At 40.7% G+C, this 25,859-nt stretch overlaps 1 protein-coding gene across 8 annotated transcripts in view; it reads left to right on the top strand.

Moving 5' to 3' along the window:
- Nucleotides 1-25,859, top strand: part of LOC138628919 (mitogen-activated protein kinase kinase kinase kinase 3-like) — a 38,880-nt gene that overhangs the window by 1,814 nt on the left and 11,207 nt on the right. For 5 of the 8 annotated variants that reach the window (XM_069712298.1, XM_069712301.1, XM_069712300.1 and 2 more), the window contains exons 2-17: nucleotides 11,343-11,400; nucleotides 11,979-12,069; nucleotides 12,393-12,457; nucleotides 12,581-12,636; nucleotides 13,109-13,156; nucleotides 13,760-13,802; nucleotides 14,110-14,182; nucleotides 14,639-14,770; nucleotides 15,310-15,372; nucleotides 15,528-15,609; nucleotides 16,346-16,462; nucleotides 19,039-19,117; nucleotides 19,250-19,308; nucleotides 21,315-21,377; nucleotides 23,393-23,445; nucleotides 23,859-23,897. In XM_069712298.1, the coding sequence (XP_069568399.1) occupies nucleotides 11,343-11,400; nucleotides 11,979-12,069; nucleotides 12,393-12,457; nucleotides 12,581-12,636; nucleotides 13,109-13,156; nucleotides 13,760-13,802; nucleotides 14,110-14,182; nucleotides 14,639-14,770; nucleotides 15,310-15,372; nucleotides 15,528-15,609; nucleotides 16,346-16,462; nucleotides 19,039-19,117; nucleotides 19,250-19,308; nucleotides 21,315-21,377; nucleotides 23,393-23,445; nucleotides 23,859-23,897 (1,121 nt within the window). Of the gene's footprint in view, nucleotides 1-11,342; nucleotides 11,401-11,978; nucleotides 12,070-12,392; nucleotides 12,458-12,580; nucleotides 12,637-13,108; nucleotides 13,157-13,759; nucleotides 13,803-14,109; nucleotides 14,183-14,638; nucleotides 14,771-15,309; nucleotides 15,373-15,527; nucleotides 15,610-16,345; nucleotides 16,463-16,659; nucleotides 17,000-19,038; nucleotides 19,118-19,249; nucleotides 19,309-21,314; nucleotides 21,378-23,392; nucleotides 23,446-23,858; nucleotides 23,898-25,859 lie in introns of those variants that run through there. The other 3 variants (XM_069712303.1, XM_069712297.1, XM_069712302.1) reach the window with 2 other exon arrangements.

The following is a 25,859-nucleotide window of genomic DNA, read 5'->3' as shown; positions in this document are numbered from 1 at the left end:
GCAAATTTTCTGTATCCAGAAAATGCTATTAGTCTAATAAAACACTGATGCTCCTAAATGGTCAAAAACTATACACTTCAAATCATTTATCATCATTGATAAACCTGACAAAGACGACTTCATCGTTTTGAAACACTGGCCTTCTGCTTTACCACATCATTACACGTTTTGGAAGTTTTCCCTTTACAATATATCTGCAGTCCTTATTATTTATCAAAAATCTCATTTTGTGAAAGCACAAGTTGTCATCCCTACATATATCGTCACAAAATGGATAAAAGATATTTAGTCAGAAACGTCACGATATTTGATTCTGTCTTCACCCAATCTGACTGCCACATATTACGCAAAATGTATACAGCAAACTTTAAAGTTCTCCTCTGGGACATTAAAAGAAATGCCATCATGCAGGGTGAGTTTGCTACAAAGCCACAGCTGAACATCTCGGACGCAAGTAAAGTCCCTCTAGAGAACAGCATTCACACTGTATTGGATAAAAAAAAAAAAAAAACACCAAAAGGTATAAATTCAACAGAAGCATACTGTTATTAAAGTTATTTGTCATTTGAATGGTCGTAGAGACATTATATCAGCCTCACCTGGTTGATTTGCATGGCGGCTCTGTGCAGTTTATCAGACAGATTACACAAGTTAAACACTTTTAGTTTGTGTTTGTGTAGCAGTAACTCTGACGTGACTGTGGGAGTGAGAGGTTTTTGGCCGACCGGACATTCATTAAACACTTTTTAATAGGACTAGATGATGTTTGGTTAACCTCCAGGCTCTTTGTGGTAATTACAGGAATCCTAAAGACGAGAGACGTAAAACATTTCCGAGACTTGGTGAACACATTAAGTTCAAAAGTGCACGTTAAATACCCCGGCATATGCCATTATTTCTTTCTTCTTTGTGTGTGTGTTTTCGTTGTTGTGTTCCCCCCCCCCCCCCCCCCCACCGCTGCAGCTAATCTTGTTTGTTTCTAATTAAAGTTCAGTACCTTGCCGTGTTGCGGACTGATAGCTCTGACAGAATATCTCCAGCAGGCCGGCAGCTCTGCGCCGACTCGCCTGCCAGACCTGTCACAAACGGCGTGCCGCTAATTATTGCGCAGTAGAAAACGATTATAACGGACTAAAGCACTCTATTGTTCAACATAAACATGCTTCTTGTAGATTGCAGATGTATCCGTTGATAAGGCGAATATATAGAAACTATATAAATATCTTGTAGCTGATGCTCCAGTTCAATGTGAGAAAAGGGGCTTACTGAAGGACGGTGCTCAAACCTGAAACCTCTGGATTAAAGGATGTGCTTTTAAACACGAGTGCACTTGGTAAACCTCATCGATGCCTATATTTGGTTCGACCACTGTGTGAAAAAGTGTGGCTTGGATAGGAATGTTTGAGAAGGAAACAAAGCCTGAACTCCACTAGCTTGTTTTCTCCTCGGTCTGTATCTATTGCAAACTGAAGGAAGGAGGAGGATCGGCTGATGGTGAAACATCCCTTCTGACCGAGAGATCACAGGTTTGATCCTCCAGAGAGTTTGTGTTGGGTAAACTGGTGTTTCTGATTTTTTTATTTTATTTTTTATTTTTTTTGAAAGGGAGATATATATATATATTTTTTTTTAAACTGCCAATTCTGCATGCTGATGGGTAATGCCAATAAACTGGGCTATTTTAGGGCAAAAATCACGCCAAAATTTCAGATATTTCCATCAGGACCACAGCAAGGACTGAGGGAGTAATAATTAAACTACTCAGTAGAACCACAACTTTCTATTTCCACTAAGTCTAATGAAATTCTTTAGTTATCCCTCAAGGCAAGGTGGGGTAGGGTAAACTATTACAGACACACCCGTGGCTGTCAAGTGAAAAAGGGACAATGCAACATTTGGGGCTGGGTGGCTTACCAGTGTTTCACCTTCTATTATTTAGTCCTGCAGTTTGATTGATAGTGCCGTGTACAAATGTCCCAACAAAATAAACAATAATAGATGGAGACATTCCAGAAATACTTCTCTATACCAGCTGACCACTTTGACTTCTCATGATGCAGGCCAGTGTAAATAACACAGAGCGGACACGTGATTTACTGTTTCTAAGCACGAATCATTATCCATATGTCGATACTGGAGGAAAGCCTCCCCGCTTCCTGTGTATTAGAGGTGACGGCTTTGTCTGATTTCCAGTGTTTAGCGCGGCATTAGGCTGCTTCTCGCTTTCGTGGCTTGAAATGCCTTTTGGAAAGCCACAGTGTGATTCAATTTAAACTTCCACGTTCAGAATTCCTGCAACATGATGCCAGTAAATTGCGGCCAGCATGCTTATTTTTAACCAATCTGACTGGTGTTTTGTTGCTTTAAAACAAAATATGTGACATCAATGAGCCCCGGCTTTCTCTCACTGACGTTAAAGGAACCGTTTGTATTGATTTGTTGCTTCATGTGGGCGGAGTGCAGAAGCAACTTCGCTCTTCTTTTGCAGTCCCACTTTGTCATTTCGACTGCTTCAAAACGCCAAGGATGAGCGTAAGAGGCCCTGTTGTAATAGCCCTCTGTGTGCTTCAGAGGACACAGCACCACCCAACTGTTTGCCAACACACAGGATGACTTGTGTTCTTTCAGATTTGCTCATTTTCTCGAGGTGATGGTGTACGTGGCATCAGATTGAGGAAGCAGAAGGAGGCGATGGCCTTCACAGAGGATAGAGATCAGTTAATAACAAATCAATTTGAAGTCAGAGTGTGTGCTTTAGAAATGTGCCAGCTATCTGGGTATTTTTTGGACTTCAGATAAGGGACAAGCAATGCTCCTATGCCTGCTCACTTTTTATCCTGGTTTTACATCAGTTTACCAGAACAGCCAAACATCCCGGGGCCAACATCGTTGTTTGTGGCATGCAGTTGACATTATAAAACTAACATGGTTAAACAACGTATTTGGCCATATTGTGGGCAGAATTTCCCTTTTTAAATCCCCACCTTCCTGTACACACACACACACACACACACACACACACACACACACACACACACACACACACACACACACACACACACACACACACACACACACACACACACACAGCAGTGGGCATCAGCCATGCAGCCATACTGGAATCTTGAACCTATTCATGATTGAATAAATATTTGCAGATAAGCCTGGGTTTGACTTTGATGCTTGCCCCGTCATAAAAGAAACACCAGCGTGAACCCACATTAAGAGGCTTTCTATGCACACATTCATTCACTCCCAATGTAGGTAAAGACTGATGTCCTTAAGAGTTATACATGTGGTACCGGTAACAATTTCCTCTGGCTATACCTGTGTGTGTGTGTGTGTGGGGGGGGGGGGGGCACAGCACCGCAGTCGTGGTCCAGGAATGCAGGATTCCTCACTTCCTTTGTGTGTGTGTGTGTGTGTGTGTGTGTGCGTGTGCATGCGCGTTTCACTGCAGCTCTCTGTTCTACCGTCTTCCTCTGCTGGACTAGTGTAAAACAATAGGACATGAACACACACACACAAAATAAGATGATTGTATGATCACATGCATAGACACACACACACACACACACACAAATGGCTGGAGAGTCCAAATTTAAGCTGCTGGGCCACAACCATCCTGTTTTTGTCCCTGTTCCTCCTGTTGTTTGCTCGCTGAGGTGGATGTGCAGACCTCAGCCTGCAAACAACAAAAGTTCTCTAAAGTCCCTGGATTTGTAGTCTCCATCCTGGCACTGTGTGTCACTTTGGTTTCTCTCCTCCAAATGCAATTCATGCAGGAATTTATCTCTGTGCCACTGGTGCTGCGACGTGTTGATAACCTGCATAGTTACACAGCAGTTAATGACACAGTATTGTGGCAAAGCACAAAACCAGATGTACAAGTAAAAATAGCCCATGACTGGGGGGTTCAGGCAGCAGGGTATTAAATTCACTTACTGTGTTAATGTTGCCAAAGAATACAAAATATAAATGACTGTAAATAAGGAAGTAACATAGCTTTTAGTAAAGGAGAGATCATGTTATATGATCGGATATATTCGGCGTTGACGTACCTTAATACTTACAAGCCTGCCCTTCTTTCAGAGAAGAGAACTGATATGTTTCGTTTAAACTTTGTCTCGTATGTTTTACAGATGCATTCAGAGTCAATTGTAAAATAGTCTATAATATTACATGTTTTTTTCTGCTCGGAGCTTTTTTAACTATGTAAACAAATGCAGTTCACAATATCACAAGCCAGGGCGTAGCCAGCTATTTAAAGTACAGTCAAATGATGTTAACAGTTCTGTTGCTTGTATTTGCTCCTTTAGTAAATATTAGACGATGTCTGCGAAGATAAGCCCGTGGTTTAGTTCCCACAGCGCAGACATTTGACTGGTATGACACTTCTCTATAGAAGTGGTACAACACAAAAGAAATAATGGTGTGACAGTGTGAAGAAGTGGGGTCCCTCCCCTTCCCCCCCGCTCAAACAAACATATTTACAGCACTGCGATGCTACGTTTGAACTGGAAAACCTCCTCTCAGCAGGTCTTAGCTTAGCTGCTACTGTCAATCACCAGGCCTGATTCATGAAATCTACCAAATTCATTCCTTTAAAAAAAATTAAGATACATTTAAACTTGTATTAAATGTCATTTCTTATTGTGAAATTATATATTGCGTATCCATATTTTGGTAGTCAATTCTTTTGCTTTACCATAACACATAGAATAAACTTAAAGCCGTGTGTTACCACAGTTTAATTGTCTTTCTGATGACTTGTAAATTAATGTAAATTAGTATTTCTGACACCATGTTTAGGTTGAGAAGCTGTACTGGACTCTGTGAAGTGGATGAGCTCTTGAGCTGTTAAATTATCAGAGCCAGGCCGAAGAATCCCTCTGTATTAAAGGGTTTCTCTGTTGAGATGGTGATCGTTCACTTTAATCAGCTGGTGGAAAACCAGACACGGAAACTTGGCTCGGGTGTAGAGGAGTTGTAGCCTTCATGCTTAAAGCTGCTTTATTGCTAAATAACTAGAAGTGTATCGACTGCACATCTTTGAGTGTTGTTCGGAGCACCTCTATGATCACACCTCCGCCAGAGTACAAGTCTGCTGCTGAACTTCAATAAATCTTGGCACCGTTGTAGAACAAGTGTCAAATCCTATTTTCAGATTGTGTGATCATGTGGTGGACTTGGGAGAGCTCAAACCTGGCTTTGGTAAAATGATTGTTTCATGCCAGACAAATCCGAAAAGGAAAGTTTATGTCTGGATTATTATTGCTCGTAAATTATATTTCCTTTTTCTCTGTGTCTTTTAAAACCGCTGCTACTTACACATACTGTACATACATGCATGCAGTGTTTGGGTGGGTCTGTGTAGCAGCAGTGTGTGAAGTGTGTGGTATGTGTCTTCACGGGCTGATACTAAATAATGATGCCAGCAGTGTGAGGACGGACTCCGTCACACAAACAGCAAACCTCAACCTTGTTTTCAAAGGTTTTCAGTTTATGTGGCTTCGTTTGAAACAAGTGGAGTGATGAGCTCCACCATGGAGTTTACGCCTCAGTAATTTCAATAGTTTCATTAGTTTGCAGTGTTGCTTTCTTCCAGTGATTTTCCTTTTAGCCCCGCTGAGCTGTATTGGAAGCAAATGTCATTAAATTGCTATTGGCAGAGCCCATCAGTTGCTTTAAGAAGGAGGCAGCTCGATAGTAAATGCTGGATTAAATGATTCCTCTGGGTGGATGAATTTATTTGCAGTATAAGGATAAAGGCTGTGAGTGCTTAAAAGAAAAGTAACTTTGCTGATTTGAAACGGACCGGAGAGTTTTTGGACGGCTCTTGTGTGTGTGTTTATGGGTGTTCAGCTTGAGAGAGTGGGTGGATTGTGGAAAGACAGGTGTGCTAATGAAACACACTTCACCGCATTCACATTTGGCCTCACCTGCTCCCATTTGCCCCTCCCCCCCGGGGCCTTGTGTTACTAATGGCTGGGCCTCAAAGTTGTTAACACGGATCTTTCTGTGAAAACAAGGTATAGAGTTGCACCGTCACCATTTTGTCAACCAAAGCTAAATACCAATGAATCATGCGCTTTTTAAACTTAAGTCTCACTAATTAAAGGATCGCTTTTGCCTAAAAACAATAATATCCAACAATTGCCGTCCCCTCAGTTCAAAGGAGATAATCATTAGGCGAGTGTTAAAATGATTTGATTTCTTTCCTTTGAAAAAAAATGACCAGAAATCTGATTTCAAAATGTTTCAAAAATGACAGAAACAAAGTTAAAAAAAAAAGAAAAGAAAAAGAAGTTTTTTTAATTTTTTTTATTATTATTTGAATGGACTAGCTTCGGAAGTCAGTTAACCACCCAAGGAAAAGATCTTTCATCCACTGTGAAAAAGTTGGAGTTAAGATCTTTTCACATGACAGAAGTAATGCGAAAATTGGAAAATGCATGTCAGCAGAATAAAAGCAGACATTCTTGTTAAGTCTGAAACTTGACATGGCTTAACGCACTAGTTATCTTAAATGTCGGAGAAGCATGTTAGTGATTGGAAGAACACTTCAAATCTCCTGGAGAAATCTTCTCGGGGGAAGTAAATCGGTAACTGCTATTGCAGTGAACGCCCCGGGCCAGGCTTTAAACCCACGGCTGTTGTTGTGGAGCTGCTGAGCAGCTTTCAGCAGAAAGGTCTTGTTTTACTGGACTGCCGCTACACGGAAGTGTGTTGGTTAATACAAAAACAAAAAAACAAAAGAAAAGAGAGACCAGCTGTTTGTGAGCTCGCGTGTTGAAATAATGTTAGACAGATTGATGATGACATGGTGAGTGTGAGACTGTAAACACAGCAGAGAGTTTTTCCTAGAAAACGTTTGACCCTTTGAGAGGAGAGGAGGTGGCAAAGATCAGACACAGAAATGCAACAAAGTGTACAGTAGTGTAACAAATCCTCACATTTGAGCGGCTGAAAACAGAATCTTTGGCATTTTTGCTCAAAATGTTAATAAAAGCCGTGATTGAATATCAGAATATTTATCATTTGTGATGGCGGATAAGGCAATGTTCAGACTGCCAGCCCATTTTATTGTTTTTGTCACATCCAGTTTGATTTTTGGAAACCTGAACAGCAGAAAAAAAAAACCCACATGAAATGCGATTTTTGCAATCCGGATACAAACCACATTTGGAGGTGGTTTGAAATGTGATTCCACTCAGATGCGTGTCAGTCCGGACGCTCCGCCGGCTCGGATCGCATTTCTTGCGTCGCTCGCGACGTGACACTCGCTGACAATGTAATTTTCAGAGAGACATAGTGAGCACAATTCATGCTACATCAGAAAGTGTTGGTTTTCGCGCTGTAGAGGACAAACAACAACAACAACAACAACACTCCATGTCACCAGTGTAGCTGCACGTACGCCGTTGCCACAGCAACCCATGCAGGTTTGTGATGTCAGGACCAGTCTGGACACACCAAGTCTGGTCTGTGCCACTGTTGCCTGCGGTCTGAACAAAGCCGGTCCTTCCTGATTCCCTGAGAAGCCTTGGATTTGAATCTGGGACCTGAGGTGACTCATTGCGGCTAAGAGGAGCAACAGTACTCTGATCTTGTGCAAGTTAGACAATCAGAAACAGAAGTTCACCTCTTAATATTACTGTCCCACAGGATGAACTGTTAATCGTAGGAGCTTGTTCTTTCAGAGCTGTTGTGATCGTACCTCCAGTTTATCAACAGCCTCCGAATACAATCAAACGGTGCCTCCTTGCTTCGTCTCACAGCGGTCAAAGGATTACAACTCAAAGCTGAGTGAGATGATGAGCACGGTGAGCTGCCATTGCTTAGGTGGTTCTTTGTTTGCTTTCCATGGTCAAGAGAAAAAAAGCAGAGAGTGAAACCCCCCCGCTGAGCTGCCCATATGCAGAGTACATGACGCACACACACACACACACACACACACACACACACACACACACACACACACACACACACACACACACACACACACACACACACACACACACACTTACAGCCTCCTGGAGCTGTTGATGATGGAAGTTTCTCCATATCAAAATTCTTCCAAAATTAAAAGATTAATTGGTTTTAGTTTACCCCAACTTTACCCGAGTCAGGTCAGCTGTTGCTCAGCCATTTGGAGCAAGGCAGCTATCGGTGCGATAGAAAGGCACCAGAAGGCGCAGAATAAAGGACACTGAAATTGTCTTGCGTGTGCTTTTGACTCGGGGGTGGCAGACTGTGAATGACTCCACTGGCAGAAGCCTTTAGAGTTCATGTCATTACTTACATCAAAAGGAAAAACAAAAAACAAGCGCTTTTTATGACTGACTTTGTTCGGTTAGAGAAAGACACTCGGTCAATACGAGAACAACTACAGGCACAAAGTACGTCTTAACAAAGTCAAAATTAGAGTTTGGTTAAAGCAAATTCTCTCATGTGAAACTAAAGACATAAATAGATATTAATGTTATGGTATTTTATTGTATGTTGGTGGTAGATGCAGGATTTCAATTGTACTTTATTTTATGTTTGTGTTTATTTTAATGTATGTGGCTAATTGTGTGTTTTAAGAGTTCAATTTATACAAATAGCATTTGTTTTTATCTTTTGATGTTTTTTTTTATCTGAGGTCACTTGGAAGAGATCCTTATGACAAATTTGATCAAAACATCTCAACGCTGAATCGTATCTGCCACAACATGTATTGGTGATGTCATTCCTTTGCATGACAGTTTAAATGATGGTTTTGGAGTTCTCACCCAGAATAAATTAAAGGAGAGGATAAAATTTAGCTTTTTACTTTCCCAACCTTTAAATGTAACAAAGCAAACAGCTTTGTATTCGGTGATTTATTTGAGAGGTTTTTTTTGGATCGTTTGTTCAGTCGTCGCTCCAACACATCGAGTGTAGACGGATAGTTCTGCTACATTGTGGAAATCGCAGTGCTACGCTGAGAGAGAGGCCGCCGTGCGTTAATTTATGCATGCTTCACACAAGAAAACAAAATTGGATTTGATGGACAGCATGTAATTTTCTGAATCACACTTATCGGTGCAGGTTTGAATTTGATGGATCTTGAGAGTTTGTGAAAATGTTGCGAAGCCTGGATCTTCTCCACATGGCTGTTTTTGTTTCCCTTTTGCGCTTGAATACTTTTTACCTTGCTGAACACTGTTTTTCGACCAACGATCAAACCTCCAACCACTGCGTATACCAGACGGCGTGCTTCAGTCAGCCAGTCAAATGGAGGCAGGCTGTTTGTTGTTGCCACCAACAGTGGTGCTGAGCGTTATGAGTCATCTCGGGTCTGTCTGCTGACTGAAGACACACTGTCTCAGCTCTCCGCTCTGCTTCGAGCTCCCCCTTTTCTCTGTGCATCTCTTTGTCTCTCCCACCTCTTTGTTTTGGTGCGGGTTGGCCTCTGTCGCTCCTCCTCCGCCTCAGTTCCTCTTCTTCACTCGATCCTGTTCTTGAACTGAGGAAACTATTCTTGTCCTTTTTATTTCACTAATTCATGTAGTGCAGTCGTTTTAGCTGCAGTTTTCTTTCAAGTCTTTGCTCAATTTTGTCTCCTTTTATCGAGATTATGTGCTCCATGTGTTGTTGGTGAAGTCGTAAGTCGCTGTTTGTGCCTCCCCCCCCACTCAGGCCATGGTGGCTGCCACAGTTCATGCTGACTAGGCAGTTCTGTCAGTACATTATGCTTCACTGCATCAGACACACAGACAACATAAATAGAATTTGATTTTCATTTTGATACTCCTGGATATAATCACCTCTGGGTTTCTGACTCCACTACCAGAAGCGTGATCAATGTATAATAGTTTGTATGTTATAGACCAGAAAGTATGCCCTTCATGTGATCACTCTCCAGCAATGTGACCAAACTGGAATGTAAAATGCCATTTTTTTTAAATTTTTTTGTTTCCTTTCTATTGTTGGATAAATATGCTTGTGATGGTGCCGCCAGGATCAGGGTAGATGTGGGTGTTTCCCCGTGGAAGCTTTCAAGTTGAAAGTTCCGATTTTTTTATTTTTATTTTATCAGCTAACGCCTCTTCCTCCCTCCTTCTCACGCAGATTCTCCTGCAACGTCACACACAGTCGCGCTTGCACATTCCTGGCCTGAGAGAAACGAGCAATTCATGTCTCCTCTGAAAGGCCATAATTTATTCATGTACATTTCATATATAATTCCACCGCTGACCCAGCAGCACTGCTGCTGAATGTAAACACAGCTCACTATTTATAGAAAATCAACCTCTGCATCCCAGAATCCTCCCTGCTGTCCGACTAATGTTCGCTTTTCAGGAATACAGGAAAAAAAAAAAAGTCCATTTCCTGTTGAAGTCCATGCATTCTTCTGCCACCCGTTCTGAGTTTGTGTTTTAATGTATTGTGAATAAGTTGTATATAAAATCTGCTTTGTTGAATTTGTTTAACTGGCTGCAGACAACTGATTTAGTAAAAATTTTAAAAAAAGTTTAGCACCGATGATGAAATTGCACAATTAATATAATATTGCATCACGGCCCGATAATCTCATTCGTGCAAACTATACTGACATCATTTCATGAAGAATTGCATAGTTTTCTGGATTCAGAATTTTTTTTAAATGACTTAGTTGTTTCCATTCACCTTTACAGCAAGGGGCCGTTGGTCAGAGCAGATACTGACATAACTTTGACAGGCTAATATTGTCTGTTAAGATCATACTCCAGTTATAATGCAGAATTACGCAACTCTGTTCTCTGTGATGATTATGCAAAAATATGTGGTTGGCTTTACAAAGTAATCCAACAGGACTGCGCGCCTGTACGTATCTTGATTTATTAAACCGCTGTGATGCCATATGGCGATGCATTGTGTTGTGATGAGCCAGGTTCATCTTTTCCACTGGACGTCCCTGTTTTGTTTTTGTTTTTTTGGCAGAGTCCTCTGCACCAGGGGTCCCACTGAAATGAATGAGGGAGCCAAGTTTTATCACACAGTGCTAATGTCAGTCTGAATGCAGCCTTAGGAAAAATACAGAAACACAGGTGTCACTGACGAACGCTAAATACAACCAACAGCTTGACCTAATACGGTTATGACCTTTGAGAGGTGATGTTAATAAGATTCATAAGCTTCTACTCGGCTGGTAGAACTTGCGTTTTGTGTATTGTGCTCTTTCGTTGGATGAAAACAGCTGCAGTTTCTTTTCTCTCTTCCTGTCTTCCAGTTCAGTCACATTCTACCTTAATGTCACACATGCAACATTGCTAAGTGCTCAGTGTGTGTTTCGAAGCCTCCGGTGACTCACGTTCCCTCTTTGTGTCCTTCAGGCTCGTAATGTAAACACAGGAGAGCTGGCTGCTATCAAAGTCATCAAACTGGAACCGGGTGAGTTATCTCTTTCTTTTTTTCTATTCCTTTGCCTCCCCTTTTTGCCATACTGCATCTTACCCTCTTTTTCTACATCAGCCAGCATCGATTCCTCTCTCTTTCTCTCCGCTGTCCTCTACAGACCACTGCTTTTGTCCTTCCTCGGACTCCTTTCCTCACTCTCCCCTCTCAACCCGGCACTTGCCGCTCTTCATCCCTTCTTTCACTGTCTTTAACTCTGTCTTCCTCCTGGCAGGTTATTCCCCTTCCCCACTGCTGGTTTCCATCTTCCATTATTTTCCGTTAGGAAAGGAAACCATTAACGAATGCTTCACGACTTTATTCACACGGTTAACTGCGGAATAATTTATGTCTTAAAGTGGTGAACTTGAGCAGAAGCCGCTCTGCTGCTTTCCGTCTGTTTGTGGTTCTTGTTTCAATTTATGCCCCTCTTAAACGTTCACAAGCAAACAACAACAAAAAAATGAGGAACAAACTTAATTCCTTTCTCGCTTTATATTGTTCTTGAAGTCATAATGGCAGTCAAAGTAGATATTACGTTATAATAATAATGTGTGTACATGTTTTTACTGTAGGTGAGGACTTTGCTGTCGTTCAGCAGGAGATTATCATGATGAAGGACTGTAAACACTCCAATATTGTTGCCTATTTTGGCAGTTATCTCCGGTAAGTGTATGTGTGTGTGTGTGTGTGTGTGTGTGTGTGTGTGTGTGTGTGTGTGTGTGTGTGTGTGTGTGTCATATGTACAGTGTTTGTTTATTGCTGTTTTTTATATTAAAGCATGCTATTTGATCACTGTTTCAAAACGTGTGTGTGTATGTGTATGTATGTATGTGTGTGTGTCAGAGAGAGAAACATGGAGAGATAAGCTGGTGTAATTGAGAAAAATAAAAGATAGATGGAAGTGTGCGTGACAGGAAATAACTTGCGTGAGATGTTGTGAGTGTGCGTGAAGGTGCTCTTACACAGAGGTCTCTTTGTGTGTGCAGGAGAGATAAGTTATGGATCAGTATGGAGTACTGTGGAGGAGGTTCTCTGCAGGATATCTATCACGGTAAGGGCAATACACACACACACACACACACACACACACACACACACAACACACACACACACACACACTGTGACCGTGACTGATTTCCTGACTGTTCCTCTCTTCCCTGTTTCCCTCTTCCAGTAACCGGGCCTTTGTCAGAGTCACAGATAGCCTACATGTCACGGGAGACCCTGCAGGTAGAGTAAACAATATATTTATAATTTACTCATATTCTTTAAAGCAGTATATTTAGGAGTTTAGGAGATTAATCGGCTGCTCAACTGGAGATGCTTGACGTTTTTCCTGTGTGAAATGATTATCAATCGCATTGGTTCAGAAGCTTAAAGATATTTGATGGTAATGATGATCATATTGTGCTGTGCATTTTAAAATTGAAATATTATTGATTCAAATTGAAACATAAATGAAAGGTAAATGAATACTGAGAAATTTACCTGTGGGAACTCTGTAAAGTGTTAGTATTGTACATGAGTCACCTAAATTGAGCTATTCTTCTAGAAATTAGACTCTTATTTGACAAACAAAGACTTCCTGCGACAAAAATGCTACTTTATTATTGAATCACGGTTCAATATTATCATCACATGATCGTTTCATTTTTTCCGGCAAGAGCCAATAACATCAGCTGCTGTGTGATTGTGTTTGCAGGGTTTGTACTACCTACACAACAAAGGCAAAATGCACAGAGACATAAAGGTGAGTTTGGAGAACAGTTTGTAGAATATGCAGTTTATCCATAATTTGCTGTGAAGTATCCTGTACGGCGTGTTACTTTCTGTATATCGTGTATGGGTGTGGACAAAATATTGAAACGGATGAAGAGGTTGCACACGTGTGTATATATATATATATTTTTTTTTTTATTATTATTTTTTTTGTTCCCCCGCCCACAGTATAATCTGATTCACGACAACTTCAAAAATTGCTATAAAGCTGTATCAGCGCTTTCTGAGTCTTAAGCCATGGTTAACATTGTGTGGGATTTTTAAAAATCAATTCCCTTGTAACTTTCTGTAGGATATGCGGCATTGTAGTTAATCAAACTGGAGTAAAAAACACATACATTAAGTGCTAAAAAAAAAAAAAAAGTGAAATAAAAAAATGGATCCCCCAAAAACTGTGGCGACGCAGCTGTTGGTATTTTTAACAGGGAAATGATTATTGATTCTTAGCTGCAGGACACATTGATCCGGAACAAACTTGCCTTTCTGAATGTGCTTCTCAAGGTAATTTAAATTGACCTGAAGTGTAATTTCTTGTGTTGGGTCCTGATGCGTGGTCTGTTTCATCTTTTGACAGGGAGCCAACATCCTCCTGACAGACAACGGCTACGTTAAACTAGGTGAGAGGAGCACGCGAGGCCTCTGCAATTACCTTCTGCTTCAAAAGACTGAATCTGAATGACCTCATTTGCTCACTTGGTGTCCTTCTATCTGGATCTCTCCTCTGTTTCCCCTTCATATAATAATTTCTGTTCTTGCACTCACACTTTTTTTTAATAATTTTTCCGTTATCACTTTCTTTTTTTCTTTCTTTCTCCTGTTTCAATTCTTCCACTCTGTTATCCTCACCTGCCTCCTTTTTTTTTTTTTTTTTTTTTTTTAACTTCCCTCTTCATTTTTTTTATTTCTTTTTTTTTATCGCCGTAGCTGACTTTGGGGTTTCGGCCCAGATCACAGCCACTCTAGCCAAGAGGAAGTCATTCATTGGAACGCCTTACTGGTGAGTTGTTTTTCTCCATCAGCTCCCTTGATAGTGCATGAAGGTAGAGCAAATATATCAAATACAACATCCTACTGCATACATGAGTACTTCGATTAGTTGTGGAAAGTGTAGGAATCCAAGAAGTTCCCTGATGTGGGTCATGCTACTGCTAATGTTTAACCCGTTTATTCCGTTAGCTGATGTTTTTTTACGTGATTGCCGAAGCAGTCGATTCATCTTTTGACAAAACCTTAACAAACCAGGAATGTAAAGTATTTGTGGGTCACGGTGGGAACTTTCTGTTGTCTCAGCTGCTGCGACAGACTCTTGAATATTTAAATTCTGTTCTTCTGTGTAGCCGTTTAATTAACCCAGTTTACTTCTTTGTAAAAATGAGATCACATTTTATCACATTGTTGTTGTTTTTTTCATGCCCGCTTTGTGTCTCCGGTCCTTCTTTTTATTTCTCCGCAGGATGGCTCCAGAGGTAGCGGCAGTGGAGAGGAAAGGAGGTTACAACCAGCTGTGTGATATCTGGGCTGTGGGCATCACGGCAATAGAGCTGGCCGAACTGCAGCCTCCCATGTTTGACTTGCACCCAATGAGGTACGTGTGTGTGTGGGTGGGTGGGTGGGTGGGTGTGGGGGTGGAGGGGCTATTAGATGTCAGAATACATGGCTGGGCTGTCACAGTGGGATGAGAGAAGAGCGGACCTGCAGTCAATGTGAGACAAAGTCACAATGTGATATTGAAAATTGGATTCTTACCAGCAGAGAAACTCTATCACTGTTTATAGCACTGCAGTGTGACTTCTCAAATGTATGAATTAAATTTTATGTACTTGAATTCAATCCAATTCAGAACAATTGGATCAATAATTAATGATTATTAGTTACACTTTTGAATTTTGTCACAAAGGTTTCGTTCTGTTGATTAAATTTTTGCTTTAGACGGTCGATCCACTTTGGTGTGCAGAAATTTCAATATGTTCTATATGAAATACGACATTTATAAAAGCTGTTGTGTTTGGCACATTGTCATTCTAACTGCGTGCTCTGCGAGCGGCTCTTTTACCACTTCAGCATTACATCACTGTACAGACTTGGTGTTTAATCTCTGACTGACTCGGTGCTTTTTTCCCACAGGGCTCTGTTCTTAATGACCAAGAGTAATTTCCAGCCTCCTAAGTTGAAAGATAAACTCAAGTGGTAAGACGTCACTTCGGCCACGATTTATTTGTTTTACATGTGCTGTAGACGGAACAACCCTGCTGTTGAAATTTTATCAATGCCGCATTTCACTTGTTCCTGGGCCAGAAGATTAATCCTTCCGCTTTTCTTTTCTTTTTTTCCCCCTCTCTCAGGACAAATAATTTCCACCATTTTGTCAAGCTAGCCTTGACTAAGAACCCAAAGAAAAGGCCCACAGCTGAGAAACTGCTGCAGGTGAGCAACGAGACAACATTGAAAATATAACCTCCAGTGTTTCCCACACAGCGCTGGGAGTGGGGTGGGTCGTAACTTCAGTTCTATGAGTACATTCGTATTTTGTTTCGTTCGGGGGGGGTGGGAGGTCCCGTAAGACCAATGGTCGGGGAAACACTGACCTCTGTTATATACATTTTATATTCCACTGAGATAAACTGATAGATCTAATCTGAAAACCTGCCATATGTTTACTCACAATGTCAATCCTCAACATCTCATGAAGATGCAAATTATCATGTGATTTGGTCACATGTAACAGGTGTTTGCTTCTGATGGTAAAAAGTTCCTGGAGCAACATAACTGCATGATGTAATTCAATTCAATATAATTTTATTTTTTTTAAAGCGGCAAATTCCACTTTAAATCATGTCAGGGCCCTTTACATGGTAAGGTCAAGATTTCCATGTAAATACTGGAAGGCGGCTTAAACTTCACAGGTTACTCTTTAAAATTATGAAATTACTATCTGTCATTCTGACTTGTCATCAATTAACGGTCTAATCAATAAACAGCAGATGAATCTGTGAGAACTCAAATGAGCAATCGTTGTAGTTATTTGCAAAGCAAAACATGAAACAGCTTCTCAAACTTGGATCTTGATAATCAACCATTAAAACTTTTTGTTATTTAGAGTTTTGCCATCAGTGATTTGAATGCATTGTTCTGATTGGTTCCTCTCTTGTCTGTCTTCCAGCACCCGTTTGTGTCCCAGCCTCTCAGCAGGACGCTGGCGATCGAGCTGCTGGACAAATCCAACAACCCCGACCACAGCACCTTCAACGACTTCGACGATGACGACCCCGAACCTGAGGTAACCTTTGACCTACTCAGGTTTTGCCTTTAAAAATAAGTGTGACATCGAGCTTGCAAGCAGGTCAGCAGAGAAGTGATCATATTTTGCTGGTTCTCGCTTCCGTTCTTCCCCTTTAAACTGTGTCATTCTGTCTCCTCATTTATTTTTTCATTAATGCTCCATTCACTTTCATTCAAACCTCTCCTCACCCTCAGTCCCTCAGTCCCTCCTTCCCCTGCCACGCGTGACTCATCTTTCTGCTCTTTGTCTTTCTCCCTCTTTCCTCTCCTTCCATTTCTTCTTTCAACTCTCTTCTCCTGTTTGTTTCTCCCTCCACTCTTCCTGGTGTTTGGGTTTCTTCTTCTTTTCCTCCTTGTAGCACTTCTCCTTTCTCCCTACTTCTCTCCTCCTCTTCCTTCCCCCTTCCTTTTTTCCTCTTGTCTTCTTCTCTCCACCCCCCATCCTCTACCTCCTCCTCAGTTTAAGTACAGGGGTCACTTCCTCCCCATGAGCCCCGGTGCTCGACGCGCGCCCCGTTTCGCGGCCCGTAGGAAGGTACCAGTGTCGACTGCAGTGACTGCAGTGATGTCATTCTAACACAAACCGCTCTGCCGGTTGTTGTTGTTTTTTCACTCGGAGGACCACAGAACTGAATGAATAGAAAGTGGATGTCTATTCAACTTACCCGCTACTTATGTTGTCATGGAAGTTGGCATTGGAATGTAAGATAGATGGATTACCAAGGCAGCTGCCTGATTAGTTCAACAGGCCAGTGAGCACGTGTATTTGATGCTCATGCTTTTGTGTTGACATGCACATCAGCTGATTTTATATCATTTGTAATGCAAAATTGTAAATTTTACAATTGCCATTTTTGTTTGTGAAAGTTAGAAGATTACAGAAAATAATGTTTTGCTCCTAAACTAAAACTTCTTCAAGCCACAGTTTTATATGCGTGAACAAACTTAATAACATACTTGATTTCTGGAGCCAATGGCGATATTAGGAGTAAAAAAGTTCAATTGTTTAGTGATAAACTTTACTGTCCAAAATGACATCACTGCATTGAAACGAAGAACATCCCTGGCAATGTAATAATTGTAAATAACTATAATTTTTTTGAAAAACACAAATAGAACAATATGTAGATTTTAGAATGACTATAATGGTATTTTATTGTTTTTACGTAATTTCTATGTAGTTGTAGCTCATTTCCATGACAACATCAGTGAGGTTTTTTGGCAGCCGTAACGCCTACACTGAAGCAGATTAGTAAATGATATCACTGACAATCATCCCCAATTCCTTTCAGTTCTGTGGCAGATAGCTGGAAAGATAAAGAAATGTCTGGGTTCATAAAGATGGCTTCCAAAACGTGACAGAACAATGACTCTAAACCGCATCCAGGTCAAATGTGTTCGTTAACAAATAGTGGGAACATTAGCAGTTTGTTTTTGTCCACACGAGTGGAGCTTCTGACTTTGAAAATAAAACCCTCTATTTTACAGTTCAGGAAAATATTGAAAGCCAATAATACAGCAAGACCCATGAAGCTGTCCAAGCAGTTTAAATACGTTTTTGGATTGTTTTACTAACCTCTGCTTAAAAGATCAAAATTTAATTCCTCCATTTGCTGGCATGGAAATTTTTAAAAGGATGGAAAGTTCTTGAATATTGCAGTTATGGAAGCCATCTTCATCTACCTTTGCCATTACAGTGACTAACTGTGGTTTGTGTGTTATGAGAATGGACTTTATTATGAGGTGGTTTTAAATTGACAAATTTATTGATGGATCTAAGCTCCAGATGTGGCTTTAATAGATTTATTTTTTTTTTATAGTGTTTGTTTTGTCTTTTCTAGTGGTTCCAAGCATGGTTTGAGGTTGCTGTGTTTTTAGCTTTTCAGTGAGGATGAGTTTAAATCTTAAGGTTAAAAGCTGTAGGCACGAACTCTATCCTTTGGGAATTCAGTAACTCAAACTACAAACTACAGTGGTTTAATCTGTGAATGGCCAAACATGAGACAATGTATAACTTTCCTTTTTACCAAGGTGACTCATTATTTTTTTTAATGTTTATGTTAGGGTACATGTCAGTGGATAGTGTGTGAAGTTGGGGGGGGGGTTCACATATATTCAAAAAATATGTCTTCAATATAATATCATCTATTCCATGTTACCCAATGTGCAGAGGGTATTTCAGCAGACAGGAGCAAAATGTTGATGTTGCTAGGTAACGTTTGTGTTTTTCCATTTTGGCTGTGTTGCTATGTTTTGGTTGTCTTGTTGCAGTGTGTGGCTGGCTGTTTTTGCTGTGTCATCAAATCCCACCCACAGGAAATAGCAGAAGGATTATGGTTTTTTTTTGTGTTTTTTTTTTTAACCTATTGTAATCTTCCCAAGTACCGTATAAAGCACAGCACTGTGAATGATCTTTGTACTGCTATTTGACTGTGTGTGTGTGTGTGTGTGTGTGTGTGTGTGTGTGTGTGTGTGTGTGTGTGTGTGTGTGTGTGTGTGTGTGTGTGTGTGTGTGTGTGTGTGTGTGTGTGTGTGTGTGTGTGTGTGTGTGTGTGTCTTTCTCTTTCCTGATAGTCTCCGGTCTCTGTTCCTCATCGTATCCGTTCTACCAGCAGGAGCACCAGGGAAGGAAAGACGCTGTCCGAGATTAACTGTGAGTCCCGACATGAACAAAATACTTACGTGGAAGTCAGTTATTTCACTTTGTATATACCTTCTTGCCTCATATTGTTCCCTCTTTTCCTTGCCCTGACCCTCTGTTTGCTTCTTGCGTCATCCTCCTCAGTTGGTCAGGTGAAGTTTGATCCTCCGTTGAGAAAGGAGACAGAACCCCATCATGAACCGGTGAGTTCTTGCATGTGGCATGCGTTTGTACGTGTGTGGGTGTGATTTAAGTTCGTGTGGTCGTCTCTTCACCGGTACCAGCATGGCTGATCCTCACCTAATCTCTGGAAGCACCCTGACCGATCCATGTTGTTGTCAGTCTGTGTCGAACCAAACACGAAGCCCATCCACACAGTTCACTTCAGACGCCAAAATGTTTGAATGTTGTCAGGTTTTGGAATATTTTTAAGACACGTTTTAAATAAGGCTTATCCTTGTTATATAAGAAAGCTTCAGGGAGCATCTTGTATCACTAATTTGCTCAAAATAAGCCAGACCTGTTTCAAAAATAGAATAATAGGAATCTGGTTTGTGGCCAGTTACAAGTCAGGTTTGACAGTCACCACCAGGCTGCCTTCCCAGGATGGTCCGAGCTCAGAGTAGAGGTTAGGTGGTTCAGGCATCTGATCAAGATACCTCCTGGATGCCTACCAGTGGAGGAAATCCGGGCATATCTAAATAGGGGGAGACCCTGGTACAGATCTAGTGTTTTCTGGAGGGTTTTTACGTACCAACTGGCCTGGAAACCTTCAGGGAACCCCGGTAAATGCTGCAGGGTGTCGCGAGCAATTTCCCTAAGCCTCTTCAAGCCCGACCTAGGCTTTCTTGCAATAATGTCTCTGTACTAGCAGGTAGATAGTCTTCAACGGAAAGAAGTTGTCCTTGCTTTTTGTTAGTGTGAAATTTTGTATTTTATATTGGTCGGATTTTGACTTAAAAATGTTTGTTGCCAGTTTTGCTAAGAAAAAAAAAAAAAAAAAAAAAAAAAACTCTGCTAGCCTTAACAAATTTGTATTGTTTGAGCCACAGCTGCCTTTGACGCTAATTTTATTGAAGCTAAAGCTGATTGTGCTGTTTCGGGTGTGGTTGCTAGTGGACAATGAGATGGTGCAGGGTTCGTGCACAATCACAGCGTGGTGTTAGCCCTCCGCTCCCTCACTCCCTCCCACGTTTTATTTTTTTTTATTTTTTGTCCTTCCTCTGCACTTTTTCCACTCTTGTACCCCCCCCAGACCCCCTCCCCCCCATTCTCTCTCTCTCTCTTCAAGTTGGCTATAAAAATACACCTAAATTGAATCAAACCTTTACCTTGTTCCTCCCTCTGTCCCTCCATCGTTTTATCCTTCAATCCGGATTCATATTATCAAACAAAGTCACCAGTGCAACGGTCATCAACAATCCTCCTTCAGTTTCTCTCCTTGTCTTCAATACACCACCATGCGTTCTCTTTGTCTGACCAGTGTGATCTTTAGCTCACCAGGATGTCGGGTTGCTATTTGTAGCATTTTAAAATCAGCAAGCCATTACCGCATCCAAATTGTAACAAAATGATTCGCAGCAGCAGCATATTGTCGCAGCTTTGCTCAAAAGAGACTCTGGCAGACAGACGGAACAAATGGCTGGAGTAACTTTCAGCGGAGTTAACTTCTCGTGTTATATCGGCCAAAAAAATCAGATGGACCCATAGTGACACCGGGCGCCCTTGGTTAAGGTAATACATGGTCTTAATTCAACCAAATAGAACCAAGAATCCAGCTGCCACCACTCGTCTTATTTATTAACTGATCGAGGCTATACTAGGGTATCTCTGTTAATTTTTTTTTTTTTTTTTTTTTTTTTTTTTTTTTTTTAAGATCGCACCCATGATCAAATAATGTTATTTATTAATGCCTCTCTTCAGTTTTGCTGATTTATTTTATTTTATTTTATTTTATTTTTTTCTCCTCCACCAGTTTGTTCCTATCTCCCCTCCATCCCCTCCACTCTCGAGATTAATACCCCCCCGTATCCGTCGTCTCTGTCTTGCTGATCCACGGACATCTGAGCCCGTTTTTTTTTTGGACTTAATCCATTTTTTCACCCATCATCCTCTCTCTTGCCTCCCCGTGTCCGTTCCTCCCCGTTCCCTCCATCAGTCCAGGTTAATGTATTAACTGAGGTCTCTCTCGCTCTGTCTTGCTGACCAGTGTGATTCTGAGCCCTATCTGGACTGTGTTGAGGAGCTCTACTATACCGCGAGATCTAATCTGGTAGTACTCCTTCTGTCTCTCTCTCTCTCTCTCTCTCTCTCTCTCTCTCTCTCTCTCTCTCTCTCTCTCTTTCGGCCTCTCCCTCTGTCCACCTATAATGGCCTTTTGTTTCCTTTTGTTTTTATTTTCAATCTGTCTTCATTTCTAACCTCATGACTTTTTTTTTTTTTATACCTTCACTCTCCATGGTGCTCATTCTAAAGGACAAGTCGTTGTCCTTCTTTCGGCTCTCTTGCTCGCTGAGCCTTCGCTGTCTCTGTTATTTGTTCCGTTTTTCAGAGTGCTGATTCTTTTGGCTGCTCCATGTCCCAATGTTTATTTGCGTTCATTGTAACAGTGTCGGTCCGTCTATTCTGGTCCATCCATCTGTTACTGTTCATTTTCTTCTTCTTTTTCCAGCTTTGGCTTTTTGCCTCACTAACTGGTGTTGTGGTTGTCAAGGTGATAAGAGTCTTCGGTGTTGTTGTTGTTTTCATATATATACAGACAAAACACACATTCTCACCCAAAAACGCACAGTCATACATACAGTATGGAGGAAGGTAGGCGGTCAGAGTCAGTTAGTGGTGCAGTGTCTTGTTCAAGGACACTTGGTGAAGATTCGTGGATTTGAAAAGCATTTCTTACTCACAATAGCACTCACATCCAAATTTATTAACACACACACTCAATCTTTAATTGTGTGTCGTATTGTGCGTGATATTTCTTTGACATATATGTGATTTTTCTCTCTGCGGAATGCGTCTCTTTCTTATAAACTACTGCTTGTATGTTTTCTAACCTCTGACATGCTGTAGTTCACCAGAGCAATGAGGTCTTTTCCATGTGTGGGCGTGTCTGTGTTTATCTCTTCTTTTTCCACTCTGTGTGTGTTTCCCCTTGCACGCTTGTTGCTTTATGTCATTTTCTTCAAAAATATTTCTGTGACACGATGCTGCGTTCACATTGTGGTTTTAGGTAAAAGATGCCAATAAGTCAGAGAATGGTGCTGAATGTACAGCACGTGATTTAAAGGTGCTGCAAGAACAAACAAAAAAAATTTTTTTGCTTAATTTGTTTAAGGCACTGCTTTCCAATCAAGGTCTCTGGGGTCCACCAAACAGCTACTCCCTATAGTAGTAACGAAGCATTCATTTCAAGGAATAAGGAGCAAATCAATTGTTATAACAACAGTGTTAGACATTAGTACAAACCCAGGCCAAGTTTAAATTATTGAAAAATATAAAGAAGCCCCATTTACTACTAGCACATCCTTCGGAAGCTTATCTAGCTAGCTAGCTGATAAAACCAGTTGTGAATTAATTTTGCACACAACTTTATTTGGCATTCCCTTATTACTTTTATCCCCCCTGGGACATATCGCATACTTCCATCTCTTTGCGGTCAAAAAGAAAACCGTCACATAAGGAAAATTAACTCTTTAGTTGTTTTGGTTACAACTGATGTCCACAACGATGCCATAACTTGTCAAGAGGTGACAAGTCAATGTTTCTTTATTTTAGGGAGTCACAAGCCCGAAGGTTTGGGAACCACTTGTTTTAAATAAAACTTTTTTTGTCATACAAATTAAGCCAATTCTATTCAAGATGGAATTGCTGTTGTGCCAAACATCTTATGATTAACAAATTCATCGGGCCACAATGTGAACACAGCAGGAGTCCAATCTTTATGCCTATGATACTCTTATGTTCACCGTGTACATCTGTGAATGTCTGTGGTTATGAATTATATTTAAAATCAAATTTGAGTTTTATTGTAAGTGTTATTATAGTATTATTTCAAGCAGATTGCTGTAACTGTCACCACAGCAGCTGCAGTGGCAGCCCCCTGCAGTCATTTTGCAATTGAAAAGAGCTTCTGCGCAGGTCACTGCTCTAAATGTGGTTTACTGCCACACTTGGGCAAGATCTACAGCCTTGTTTATGAAGAAATAAGATACTTAGCGCATTTATAAATGAGCCAGTTTGAAGTATTATGTCACAGTAGTAATGTAATTTGTTTGTCTTGTACTGTAGGACTTGCAGCTGGAGTATGGCCATGATTCACCAAGTCTACTGGGAGGAAACAAGTAAGTCTTGCCTCCTTTTTCTGTCCCTGTGTCTCTCTAATGAGCTCTATTTCCTTCTCTTTTTACAGCTTCATCTTTCTGTGGCTTCTCCAATTTTCTCATTTACAGTTGCAGATGTCCTAGATTTTTTTTTATTTGATTGAGGGAGGCTGGAGACAAACAGGGAGAGCCAGAATGTTAAATGGGGAGAGATTTCGTGTTGTAGGTTTCGTGGTTTATTCATAAACGCAACTTCAGGATGTTGTGTCAGCTCTGTGTTTGTGTGCTTCACTAGCAGAAAGCTCAGGTTCAGATCAGGACAGCAGAATGTCCTCCATCGTCCAGCAAGGACTAAGTCAGATCACGTTTCCTCTAATTTGTATGAGTCATATTCTCTTATTTATACTTTTTCCCCCCTCTTGTTTAACAAACAGAAGTCTTCTCAAATCTGTGGAGGAGGAGCTAAAGCAGAGGTGAGTCGGACTCCTTTTTTGTCTCCCGAGTGTCTTGATCTGCTGATCTAACCACGCCCACCCATCAGCCAATCATTGTTTAACGGCGGGACTAATCGTGCCAATCACACGCAACTAATTCTGTCGTAATGACTTCAGGCTGTCACAGTTTTCGGCATTTTGGATTCTGCTGGGTTTTATTTTCCCTCTGCGGCTTGCTTCACGCTTTGATGTCATCAGGAAAAGGCTGTGCTTTATAGGAGCTTCCTGCAGAGCATGGCTCACACACACACACACACACACACAGACACACACACGTTCACACAGATGCACATACAGTGGTGTATCCAAAGATGCAATAGGTTTCATTATAGCAATTATGCTGCAAGTCTATGGAAAAACTCTTCTTCTTTGCTGAAAATATGATTGCTATTTGTGTGCTTTGCTTTTTTCTATGAGGTAATCTCATATGAAAAATGTGTTTCACTGAATTCTCTGAAGACAGAAGAAGAGTTTTCACATCAATCCACAGAGGCTACAAAGTTGTCTCACAAATATTCCCTTCAGATTTATGTGTTAATTTCCCCATAAAAGCCACGTCTGTTGAATCAGTGCTTTATTTGAAGGAACAAGATAATGTTATTATTACTCGCTCTAAGGCTTCCTGTTAGGCTACACTCTTAAGACATTGTGTTTTTATTTGGAGTAGCTCTCTGAACAGATGTACGATTCCAAAATGTAGCTGCAGTAGTTTGCAGACTAGCAGGTAATATACAGTTCTCAGTTTGCTGTAGTCTGAGGGGGATGCTACTATGCAGTAATCCTTAAGCTGTGACAGCTAAGTAGGATGTGGTAAACCTCACTCCTCTGTTTTCCTAAGGCGGATGAGGTGATTGCTGACAATAATTTGCAGAGGCATTGAGACTCGGGTGTGGTAGTAAATTGTCCGACCATGGCTTTGTCTAATTTCCTATGTTGTCTTGGTCTCATGTATTTCAATACAAGATATAGGTATATGTATATGTATATGTATGTGGCATGTAATTCAAAAATGTAGTAGGATAGCCTAAATGCACAGTATATTCACTTTGAATAAATGTTCTCATTAATGTAACAGTCTCCAGAAAACATTTCTGTTATGGAAACATAGTGTATTGGAAGATAGACAGTTTTTATAACTGTAAAATCTCAAAAATAAATTTTTTTAATAGTTTTAGTCTTAAAAAAAATAGCAACTGGAGGCTATTTCTAATGAAGAAAAAAAGCAAAAACAAATGTTAGGACAGAAATGATCTGTAATGTATTGGCTCTTATTTTCATGTTTCTCTTTTTAACAGAAATACTGTATTTTTTTTTTTTTTTTTTTTTAACTTTTCTGTTTCTTTGATCAGTGTAAAGCTGGAAATAGGAACCCGTCTCCCTGCTGGTAGATTATAGTGTTGATGTTTAATTGACAGCAGCTTCACACTGATCACAAGAGTGGCAGTCAAAACTAGTGCTGTTGAGTATCGAGAGAAAACCGTATTTCTGTTTAAAAGACAATCTCAGAACCTTAAATGATTTCTATATTTGTCATTAGTGACCGGTCTACAATGAAATCCAGTTTTAGATAAAGACCTGGTTCTCTCTGCAGTTGAGATTAAGAAAGACCATCTACGGTATAAAAATAACTGTTAGTCTGCTGTGATTTAACTGATTAGAGGTGTGTGTGTGTGGATCTGTGAGGACTGTGTAGGTTCAAACAGCAGTCGTGGAAGTTAATCAGCAGCATGTTGTGGCTGAATTTCACTGGTTGTTCAGATCTGTCAGAAAATGACTGATTTGTTGATCGAAGTGAGGAAAAATGTAGTTATCCTCTCTTGTTTGGATCTGTTCAGTCCTTCCAGATCTGCCCAGGGTTCAGGGGTTAGTTTGTGAACTGAGCTTCACTCAGCTCTCCCTCCCCCTTTCCCTTCTTCCTCCATCCTCCTCATCCTCCTCCTG

The sequence above is a fragment of the Brachyistius frenatus genome, unplaced genomic scaffold (genome assembly GCF_029030835.1).
Source record: "Brachyistius frenatus isolate BFR_SWC_R1_liver_20210118 unplaced genomic scaffold, ASM2903083v1 Contig_108, whole genome shotgun sequence".
NCBI lineage: Eukaryota > Metazoa > Chordata > Actinopteri > Embiotocidae > Brachyistius > Brachyistius frenatus.
This window is presented reverse-complemented; position numbering and strand designations above follow the sequence as displayed.